Source organism: Gadus morhua, chromosome 15 (genome assembly GCF_902167405.1).
Source record: "Gadus morhua chromosome 15, gadMor3.0, whole genome shotgun sequence".
Taxonomy (NCBI): Eukaryota; Metazoa; Chordata; class Actinopteri; order Gadiformes; family Gadidae; genus Gadus; species Gadus morhua.
In genome coordinates this window covers 21263211-21275372 of record NC_044062.1, presented here as the reverse complement: position 1 = coordinate 21275372, position 12162 = coordinate 21263211, and the positions used below count along the sequence as shown (strand labels likewise).

At 42.9% G+C, this 12162-nt stretch overlaps 1 protein-coding gene across 1 annotated transcript in view; it reads right to left on the bottom strand.

Moving 5' to 3' along the window:
- Positions 1-4068, bottom strand: part of atrnl1a (attractin-like 1a) — a 210591-nt gene extending 206523 nt beyond the window's left edge. The window contains exon 1 of the mRNA XM_030379517.1: positions 3290-4068. Coding sequence (XP_030235377.1) covers positions 3290-3534 — 245 coding nt within the window. The 5' untranslated portion in view covers positions 3535-4068. The remainder of the gene's footprint in view (positions 1-3289) is intronic.
- Between the last annotated feature and the right edge of the window lie 8094 nt (positions 4069-12162).

Below are 12162 nucleotides of genomic sequence, written 5' to 3'. Positions count from 1 at the left end.
ACAACATGCGTACTTCTAGGATTGACTAGAAATGGCCCATTTCCATAGGATGTTCTTGTCACATGACTGCAAAATACCCTTGTCACATGATCTTATGAACTTTACTCTGAACTCAAAGGAAAACTGCAATCCCAGCACCAAATCTCAAGAAGAAGATTATAAAGACTGTTCCAACTGAAAGGCCTCTGCCTCCACGTCCTGGGAGGCAGACAGCCGTTATGGTTATGCTCCGGACCGGGACATTGCTGGTTCCAATCCCTGAACCAACAGGAGAACCCATGATATAATCACACTAGTTGTGTATATCAAGGGTTCTCCTGTTGGTTCAGGGATTTGAACCAGCAATGTACCGGTCCGGAGCATAACCATAACGGCTGTCTGTGTGTGAGCGAGAGCAAGAGTGAGAGAGAGAGCAAGAGAGAGAGGATAAATGGTGTGCTGCTCTCGCCCCCTGCATAGCATAACATAACAGGATTTTAATGCCACAGCAAACTGCCCTTACAGTATTAATAGATGGATTAAAGCCAACATGAAGTGGAATTTCAATCCCATATTGTAATCCTGTTTTACAGGCGGTGGGGGATATACAAAAAGCATACATGTATTCATCCAGCCAGACACACGACAGACAAATAGACAAAAAGATGCAACACTCGAAAAGTGTCAGCATCAGCATGTGCAGCAGACATGATAAAAAAACGTTGGTATTGAAGTATTGCCTCAAATACTCCCCCGAACCCCACTCAAACCCTACAATTAGCAGCATCAACATCCCCAAAAGCCCCTCCTCCTTGGTGTGGATGTGTGTTGGGGGAGATAATGACTTGAGATGTTTGATCACTGGATGCTCGTATCAAAGCGGCCCTCCCAGGGCTGCAGCTGCTCACCCTTAGCAACACCGGAAACTAAATAAGGGATTAACTCGACTCCCGGCACGTTTCAGGCTCTCGCAAGGATTTATTCAAGCCCAATACCCCCAGGCAAAAAAGATTGACGTTGATTTGTCACATTAGTCGGGTTTCTAGTTAAAAATTGGAAGCATCAATATCACCTCTTGAAAGTGTGAAGTGCTTAAAGCTTTAATATTAATAAGCTGTGAAAGTAAGCACTTCCAGAAACATAAGTCCTGGTTCAATCGATTGTTTTAAGTGGGAAAAATTATCTGAAATGAACATTATTGTAATATGGTTGTTCATTTTAAAAGACTGCTGATCTCCAAGGTCATTAAGCACTGGCAAATTATGATTTAACGGAAAATAGGTTATGGAATAATTCATGCTATTAAACAATAATTAAAGTATACATCTAAATGTCAGGATGGTTGTTATTTAATTGATATTAGGATGTTATAAGGAGTAAACATACTGCATGCAACTCACTTGCTGTATTATTTAACAATGTACATGCCAAAAGGTTGAACCATCCTTCCATATATATACACCGATACAGCATCTAGCCATGTCACTACTTATGGCACTTTTTCTTATTGAAGGGTTCTCTTACGATGACAGCAATGTATAGTCGGTTCACTTGATTGCTGTTAACAATATTTTTTTCAGAACAACATTATTTACATATATAATCTATAATTATAATAATACATTTGTATTATTGTAGTAGTAGTAGCATTAATGTTTTCCTAGTCATGTGATGGTATTGGATCGGCGCGTAGACTTGCGTACTCGCTGATACTGCATTTTGGGCGGTATCGGATGAATTTCCGATACTGGTATGGGAACAACTCTACCTTCAATTTGCTCATTGTTTTTGTTGTCTGGGTATAATACAATATTGTCCACACACACAAACACACACACACACACACACACACACACACACACACACACACAATCAACTATTTGATTACCTAATAATTAGTTGGATTTTGCAGATGATGCCCAACTTCTAGAGTTAGTTTGCTTCACTATAGTTGAATTAAATATTCTCAAAGATGACAATGCCAATCCTTCAGCCCGGATGTGGGAATGGAAATAAGGGTTGGTTCCTAGGTGTCATTTGATTTTCACACAAATATCTTTGTTGCATGTACCGTACAAACATACATGTCCAATAACTTATTCCATGTAGGATTATTTTGGGGTATTCTTTATAATTTGACACCGAAGAGTGGAAGCTATTCACTTCAATACAGTGGAGACATATTTATTTATGAGATATACAGATATGTTGCGAATGAAGATGCTAATGGTAGGTAGAATTTTTTTTTTCACAATAGCTAAAACTGCCAATAACATCTCAATAGCCATAGTCAAGTCAGGTCTATTTATATATAGCACATATCATATGGCATACATAGACACAATGTGCTTTGAGTGGAGAGATTTCATAGTCCCTGTAGTTTATTTCCCCCCCCTCTTTCTCTCTGTGTCTGTGTACAATGCTATCAGTGTATCTTGCTATAGAGGAGTGGAGAGAAAACAATTAAACACAGACAAAGGGAGGGGAGTGAAAGAAATTGGAGGGCAAAGTGTGATAGTGTCTTTGTTTATTTAACTGTTACAATAGTTTCAAGCAGTCAAATACTAAGTTCCAAGCAATAGGCTTGTGATATTCAATAGTATTTTTGTTGGATTTCTGCTTCATAAAATGTTGATTAAAACATTTAATTTATATGTTGTAGATTTCTTATTACATATAAATACACATAAATAATTATTTTAACAGGAATTTTACTGTTCAATGGGCGTCCATGTATTCACTCTACCTCAAACAGAGACAGATCCTATATTTAATTAACCAACAATAAAGTCCTAGTCTCTCTCATCCAGCCCTTTGCGGTTAAGATTGTTATCTTGTGTTTTGTCAGGGATGCTGCTTTCTAGGGCTAACGGCCAACATTCAATGTAGTCTACATTGTATACAAAAGGATAGACGGGGTGTGTGTGTGTGTGTGTGTGGGGGGGGGGGGGGAGGCTGAAATAGATGCTGCCTGCTGTATTGTTTGCCCTGTCGTCCAGCCTATACAACCTGTTCATCTCAGCTCTCCAAAAACAATCACATGCAGTAAATCGATGGAGTTCTTCACAGAGAGAGTAGCCCAGACTAGAGAGGTACCCTCCTCCGGTGGGCTCCGCTCATCACCACAGGATGGGGAACAGAAACAAAGGAATGTCACACACCCCGGGGGGTCCCGACGCACGCAGCGTCAGGTAGGAATACGCAAAGAATATTACAACACAACAATTGAGGTTGTGTTACCTACACAACCACTAAAGTAAGTCACAACAATCACTTTGGCGGTTCATTGAGATGCAGGCCGCAAACTTACTTGAATCTCCCCTGACAATGCTGACACTGGTCCCCGACCCATCCGTGGTCACACACGCACGATCCGTTGATGCACTTCCCCGAGAAGCAGTCCTTCTCGCAGGGCTTTGGAGACCCCGAGGCCTCGGCGATGAGCACCAGGTGAACCACAACAATTAATCCCAAGTATGTGTGCATCAGGTCCCGGGAAGCCCTCGTAGGATACTTTAGCCAAGTGCATCGACGCGTGCGTCCACCTCCATCCATTATTAACCAGACTTTAGACTGTGCAGAACCGTGTACTTACACTCCTTTGCTGTGTGTAATCATCATGAATAGTGTCACTCCTCACCAGTGCAAACCCCTTTTTAAAGGATTTACACACGGTCAAAGCATGCCTCATTCACCGTGCGTGGTTTAATAGCTCTGGGAAAACAGAAAATAGGTCAACTCACAAATTACTTTAGTAACTGTTCTGTTAACGACAATTCGCTTGGCTGACTGCACAAAGAAGTCTGCACACCCTGTGCCAGTGTGTCGCCCTTCCAGACTTGTGAAGAACTTCCAGTCAGTCAGGATGACAGTGTTACAAACGCGATGAAGATCCCCACATATATGTAGCAGGGATATTCTTTGACATGCGACGCAACATGGAAAAAATGGTTAAAAAAAATGGTTATCTTTGTATATCCTCCTGGGCTGAAAGGCGCTGTTTGTTTTCGGCTACGTTGTCTGTGCAGAATGCGACGCACGGCAGCAGAACACAGTGCGTCCTCGGCGAGATGCTGCTCACAGCTGGTTCATCACGACGGAGGAACTCCTGCACTACATTCACACGCATGCGTAGTAGTGCGCCTTGCCATTTAAAGAGACAGTTCATCATCAGGACGCAGCAGGAACCCTTCAACCACTATAATGAACCATGACAGATTTTTTTTTCGTTTTGTACACGCTTTGTAACGTAATTTGAGACAATCAGTCAAATCATTGAATCCGGTATCCACACAATCTACCAACAAGTGCATCGTGAGCAATCTTAAATCAAATTAAATTAGATGTATTATTGGGAGAAAAGGTGGAATGTGAGCTGATTAGGGTTACTGCATTGCAGATGAATAGGCCTTCATCTCAGAGGCTTAACAGTATAGGTGGGAACAGGTGTTGCTCATTAAGTTAATTATGGCTCTAGGTAAGCCAATGCCCATAATTAACGTCATGAGATGCACCTGTGTGCACCCCTCCTTCTATACCACTTTAAAAAATGCCTCTCCCTGAATAAAGATTCATAGGAAAATTATAGCATGCCATAAAAGGGATTTTCTCCAGGGCTGAGTTCCAATGGGTCAACTTGTGTTTTACAAAGTGTGTGAATAAATCATGTTGCCTAGGCTGTAGTAGTTACAATGTAAACAATGCATGTGTTTGCATAGTGGATGTCATCTTAATCAGATTCATCCAATAGAGAGGATCCAGTAGACAAGATCTTCATGCAAATGAGCAGTCACAGGGTGACACCAAACACACGCATGGATTTTCGTCGCATAATGGTTAATGCCTAATTAGTGTATTATATAGTTTTCCCTATAGGAAATGAAGGAACAAGTGATCCAAATCCAGCCCATGTTTAACCTTGATAGCAATATAGTCTCCGCGCACGTCCTCCATGCTTCCCTGATCCATTTTAGCTAATTGATTTACCACGGTTTGTTATAATTATAAACCAGCTGTCAAAAATCTATATGAGTTATTATTTTTAATTTTCCTTGCACTATGTTTCTTTGTCTGAGCCAATCAATATTTCTGTATCAGCCCTTGGGGGGAAGGTTAAAACGATCTATAATAGGATTTAACCCAAGCACTAGAAATAAAAAGGCTTGGCTGAACCAATTTGCTATTGGGTGCTTGGTGGGACATATTGCTGCACGGTCTCCAAACCTTACTACTTTTTCGATATTTTCATAAACGGGCAGAATGGCTGGAGCTTTTTTGAAACAAATTGTATTTATAGTTGATTGGTAGATGATTGGTTATTAAACATTTGTGTTACATTTGCTGAAGTGAAATGGTAGATTGAGACACACTCTGATTTGATCAATAAACATTTTGACATGTGTTTCTTATCATGTTAAATCATTGACTAAAGGTTCCTGGCTAAACGCTCAAGGGGAAATGTACTCAATCTGTCTCTGGATTATGACTCCTAGCTGTGATGACATTGCAGACAGAGGGTTTGAGGCCTTGGCTCCCCCAGCGTATTCTGTGGAACACCCCTGGGTAGAGTCTGAGCCATGAGGCCTCATTTGCACTTTCAGCATCGGTTCACAGCAGGCTTTATTACAGTGATGATGGATGCTTCATAGTTGAATTGTTTTTTTGCACGAATCTGCCATGTTAAGTTAAATGGTGAGCTATACACAATCACATTTTCAAGATACGAAAACTTTAAACCATGTCCGAATTTGAGGTGGAAGAAGGCAGAAAATCGGTCTCTGTCCACATGTTTTTTCTTAAAAATTAATTAAAGGATAATAACTTCAAACCAACCTGGGAAAATGAATCACTTGAAGTGGCATATGCAGTCAAATTATCCATAAATCTGTGTAACAAAACGTTTTCACTTATTTTGCAAATTCCCCTTTTTATTTGTTGGCTATTAAACCTCACCCTAAACCCCATAACACAGCCCCACGATGACAGTCCTTGATGCTTAATCCATAGCCATGTATAAAAACTAGATTTTAGAAACTCGTCCGTCCTGCAACTATCAACCAATCATAATAACGGAAATCGTCGCAATATGTGGGACGCGTGATGTGGGAAGGTTGCTGTGCAGTCCCGAAAAAAAGCGCGACACCTGATAACACTAGCCTCATGAGGGTCTGCTACGCTTCTAATTGAAGGCTTGTTTTTTACTTAACGTTTGGCGCCATCTGCAGTTTACAAATCAAACAGAAAAAGTGTAGCATAAAAATCATATCGTTATACTACATAATAGCAGGCCTGTTGCACCGGTTACTCAAGTTGGTCAGAGCGCATGTGCCAAATAGCATGCATTTCACACACACCCACACACACACACACACACGCACACACGCACACACGCACACACACACACACACACACACACGCGCGCGCGCGCGCGAACGCACACATACTCATCGCATACACAGACACACGCACAGGAACACGAACATACACGTGCGCTGAGGCAGACGTTTCAAGACAAAGTCTGCTCAGCACCACGCATACACGCATACCGCACACACGCGCTCGTTGGAAGACAACAGCAAAATCGATCCTGCATCCTACAATGTCTTGAGATATTGATATCCCCCCCTCTGTTTTAACGGCGTCAACAAACTCTCCCAGGTAAGACATTCTGTCCATAGATTGTAGAAATTGCGATAAAATAAATGAAGAGACAATTCGTCACCTCGACAAGCAACGGCAGGTTGTGCATTTGTCAAATAAAAAACGTTAAGTTCAAACAACGCGCCGACCGGCACATCAACACACAAGTCAGGTGATCTTAAGGGTCCCATGACATGAACATTTCACTTTATGCGGTTTTCTAACATTAATATAAGTTCCCCTAGCCTGCCTATGGTCCCCCAGTAGCTAGAAATGGCGTTAGGTTCAAAAAAAGCACTAGCTATCCTGCTCTGCCTTTGAAAAAACAAAGCTCAGACACGCCGTTTTGGAAATATTCCCTGTATGTTGTCAGACGGGGACATGCTACCTCCCCTTTCGCTGCTTTGCCCAATGAGCTACGACCATGCAAGCGACACATGTGTGTGTGTGAATACACATACTGTAACGCAAGTGTTGTACACTAGTGGTGGATTTAATGATTCGTTTCCGTGACCCAGTTCGCGTGATTTAGTTCACCAAGAGGAGTCGTTCGCGAATCGTTCGTTCGTTCGTTCAGTCGAGTTTCCGGTAGCACTAACTCCACTGAGTCTGACTGATTCAGCCGAGAACCGTGCAATGGCGTGCATTCCATGATGCGATTTACCACTACCGAAAACCAGGCTGAACGAACAAACGATTCGCGAACGTCTCCTCCCAGCTCAGTCGAGTTTCCGGTGAATCGATTCACCGGGAACTCGAATGAACTGGGAGGAGTCGTTCGCGAATCAGCCTAGTTTCCAATAGCGGTGAATCGCATCATGGAATGCATGCTATTGCACGATTCTCAGCTGAGTCAGTCAGACTCAGCGGAGTTAATGCTACCGGAAACTCGTTCAGTCGAGTTTCCGGTGAATCGAATGGTGAACGAGACGAACAAGAGAAACAAACCGGTTCGGTTAGTTCGTCCTAAAGACTCGTTCATTCGAACCAGTTCGCGAACGACCGGGCCAACACTATTGTACACTTTGTTATTTGGATAACCGTTCTGCTGTTGGTGTTATGGCGCATAACACTTTGGGTTCTCTGACTTCTCTGGTATTTCCACAACGAGACTCATAGTGGGGGTTATCTCAGCCATGGTTGAGAAGGAATTGGGGGAAAAGGATCTTTGGCTTTGACTCCCTGAAGTAGTCTACATGAACCGCCACATGGAGGAGAAAGGGATTGACCGTGATTGTCCTCCGCAGAAGCCAAGCTGCCCACTGCCAAGGCACCACTGCCTTGGCAGTGGGAAGCGGGCGATGGTGCCCCGCGATAGCGGGGATCCGGCAGAAAACAAACGCGGGCAAAAATCCCTTTCTCCTCCATGTCTCTGTTCAGTCTACTTCAGATTGATGTGGAAGAGGAAGATCCACAGTCGTTTGAGATTCATAATATCGTCTGGAGGAACACACAGCTTTTGGCCGTGATAATATATATTCAACCCAGTCTCACGGAAATACGTGACACTCACGTCATTTAATCTATTTATTCGTGATCTGGGACACGTAATAAAAAAAAAATTATGCCAAAAGCACAAATTTCTAACGATATGACAGCTTTTGGCCACCCGTTTCTACTTTCAACTTTGATTCTGGGAAATTGTGACAATTCACAGACATATTTAATGCAGGTGCGCTGCTCTGTAGGCAAACCGCAATGGAAAAAAAGGTCTCTTCTTTTTTGAATGAGTTAGAAATTTGTGCTTTTGGCACGAAAAAATTGAAAGATCACGAATTAATAGATTAAGTGACGTGACTTGAAAGTGTCACATATTTCCGTGAGACTGGGTTGAAAATATTATGATATCGATATCTAAGTATAATATGATATTATTTAGATATAGAGCTCCAGGACTCCCACCAGAGCACCCGGAGTGTTCTAGAATATTTGCAGAACACGGCCAAAGGCTGTGTGCGCCTCGCCATTGCGATACATCCACTGTAAACAGGGCGCATGGCATCGTGGCAGCAAGCTGCTCAGGGCCACACCCCACCCTCCTCCTTGTCCCGCCTCTCTCCTCGTCATTTGCATTAAAGCTACAGACACCGAAACGGCACGTTTGGGGAAAGCTCAATGTGCGACTGGCTCGTAGTGAACTGAATGTCGGGAACGTCTTCAAATAGTATGCTAGGGGCCCACTAATATATACATTAAAGCATCCACAAAGTACCATGCCATGGGACCTTCAAAGAGACAGCGTCCTTATAACACAGAACGAAAACATGCCAATAACACAGTATGGTGAATCATGAGTCCACCAAATGACACTTGTAATATTACTCTTCTCCTTGAGCCTCCCGAAATGTCTTTACACTTTGTTGCTCAAACTTAATATTACCCTCCTCCTTGAGCCTCCAAAAATGTCTTGCGATATTGACATCCCCCCCTCCCCACCCCTGCGGACTGTTTTAGTTGTTTTATTTTTCTTATGTTTTGTGTGTATGCTATGTGTGACTGTAGGCTACTGCTGCCTGTCTTGGCCAGGACACTTGATGTTTAATCTGAATGATGATTATTATTTTCAACTAACCAATAGTAGTTGCCATGCATTTTAAAATGTCAATGCACTTTTCCTCCCTGAATAACAGTAAAAGCTGTTTAATAATTGATTTGCATGCATAGTAAACTACACTTTCCTTTGAACAATTACCCCTGTTACCCATAAATTGACTCATTTTATAATGCAATCAAATGCTCACACACTAGCTGCTTTCAGACACACGTGTAAGTCCTGATATTCTCCTGATTGGCCGTTTGTGTGAACAACACGGTTACACAATATTTGTACCCTGAAAATCTCCTGAATAATACTACCCCTGAGGTATTATTTTTCTCTGTAGGAAATGTAAATAACCTTATATGTGATGAGAAGCAGAAAGTATGTATTTCTCACACCACTTCTGCCCTTCTGACCACTTCAGTGTTGATGACGCTTCTGCATTTCATTGAGTGGCCCCCTAAATGATAATCAGCCCGTTGCCTTTTGTTTGCTGAATGGTTAAAAAATATTTAAATGTTGGCACTGCTTTTAAGAGTCATTTGTGGTGAACGCTAAAAGACAGGGCTCATCATAACCCTAAAAGTACACATCATACAATAAATTACAATAAATGAGTTCACAGCTGCCAGTCTATAGAAAATGTTTTACATATTATTATTACTGTTTAAGTGTACGCAAAAGAAAATATCTCTTTCTCCGGTAACGCAGTCGTTCGCGACGCCTTTCTTTTTCGTTGTTTCTTCTATTTGTCTCTAACTCATGCATGGACAATTATTATGCTTGCTTCATAGCGTAAGGAGGAAAGTATCATGCTTGCTTAATAACGTTATAGGTCAACCAAAATGTTATACGTTGTAACATTATAAGCAAAATGTTATTATATTTTGTGCTCAGAAATTTGTTACATTATCAACTGGGGTTTCCAATTATTGCTATGGGTTTAATTACTACGAGAGGTTGAACAAGGAAACTCTAGTAAACATTATGCTCCAAGTGTAAGAAGTGAATATGTAAGAAATTAAAACATTTCAGTAGTTTTGCAACAGAGAACCAGCAACTGTATGCATTCATAACCCTTACGGTGCTTATCCGTACCTCTTATAACATGATTAGCCGCAATTATTTTACTACTTATTAAGGATCCTCACTGAAAGAGTCAAAGTAAAGCTTACACACTGCATAATCATCAAGCTTGACATACATAATATTGATTCTCAAAATGAAGAGGTCTAAACCCTCTGGTGTGCAGGGACGAAAATGCAAAAAGAACAAGAAGAAAAGAAAGCCCAGTATAGATATAAGTGACCTCAGCCTTTATAGTGTCAAACTAAATAGTATTATGCATCACGTTATATTGCTGCCACTCAGCAATCACTAGCTAGCGACTGTTAACCTACTTTGCTAGCTTGCTACGTATTACTAGCTAACATAACTTCACTGATAACCTACATGGATGTAAATGTAAAATGACTAGTGGTTTACTAATTGGCCAGATGCAGAAAGAACACCTGGTCCTTTATGTTCACCTCTCTCTGAACTTTGTAAGTACAACTATTACTATTCTTGCTGTTTTTTTCAATTAGGAAGTCTAGATGAGTCAAATCTAATGCTGCGTAAATTTGGTGAAAATAAATGCCAGACGCAACTGTTTAAACCATAATTTGAGATAGACAAAGAACTTCTCTTTTAATTTTGTAGTGGTACATACCAGGGTTGCCGCGGTGTGGACATTTTCACACCGAGTAATACGCTCGTGTCAACACCGGTATTACTGGTATAAACGGTATTAACTTTGAAACTATAGGTCAACCACAATCTTCTCCGTCAACTCTCCTCTCACACTCGGTGACAGCGGCTGGCAGCGCGCCAATTCTTGGCGTCTTATAACGTTCTATATATAATAGTATAATATAATTTTATATATCATAATAACATAATAAGACATCATAATGACATAATAAGAACCGTCACCTTATCGTGGTGGAGAGGTTTGCGTGTCCCTGTGAACCTGAGAGCTGTGTTGTCTGGAGCCTTGTGCTCCTGGTAGGGTCTCTCATGGCAGAGTGGTCTCAGGTGAGGGGCCAGACTAAGAATGGTTCAAAGAACTTCAATGAATAACGTAAAAAGAGGAGATGTGACCCGGCCCGGAGGAAGCCCGGGGCCCCCGTCTGGAGCCAGGCCCAGACGGAGGGCTTGATGGCGAGCGCCTGGTGGCCGGGTTTGCCACGGAGCCCGGTCGGGCACAGCCCGAACAAACTACGTGGCACCCCCCCCTCTCTTCATCCCATGGGCCCACCACCTGTGGGAAGACCCGTTGGGGTCGGGTGCGCAGCCACATGGGTGGCAGCGAAGGTCAGGGGTCTCGACGGACCAGACCCGGGCGGCAGAAGCTGGCTCTGGGGACGTGGAACGTGACCTCGCTGTGGGGAAAGGAACCGGAGCTTGTGAGGGAGGTGGAGCGCTATCAGTTAGATCTGGTGGGGCTTACCTCCACGCACAGTCTCAGCTCTGGTACCGTACTCCTGGATAAGGGTTGGACTCTATTCTTCTCCGGAGTTGCCGAGGGCGTGAGGCGCCGGGCGGGTGTGGGGATACTCATAAATCCCCGGCTGAGCGCCGCGGTGTTGGAGTTTACCCCGGTAGACGAGAGGGTCGCCTCCCTGCGCCTAAGGGTTGTAGGGGGGAAAACTCTGACTGTTGTTTGTGCGTATGCACCAAACAGCAGCTCAGAGTACTCGGCCTTCTTGGAGACCCTGAATGGAGTCCTGTATGGGGCTCCAGTAGGGGACTCCGTAGTTCTGCTGGGAGACTTCAACGCCCACGTGGGCAACGATGGAGACACCTGGAGAGGCGTGGTGGGGAGGAACAGCCTCCCTGATCTAAACCCGAGCGGTCGTTTGTTATTGGACTTCTGTGCTAGTCATGGATTATCCATAACAAACACCATGTTCGAACATAAGGGTGCTCATAAGTGTACCTGGTACCAGAGTACCCTAGGCCGA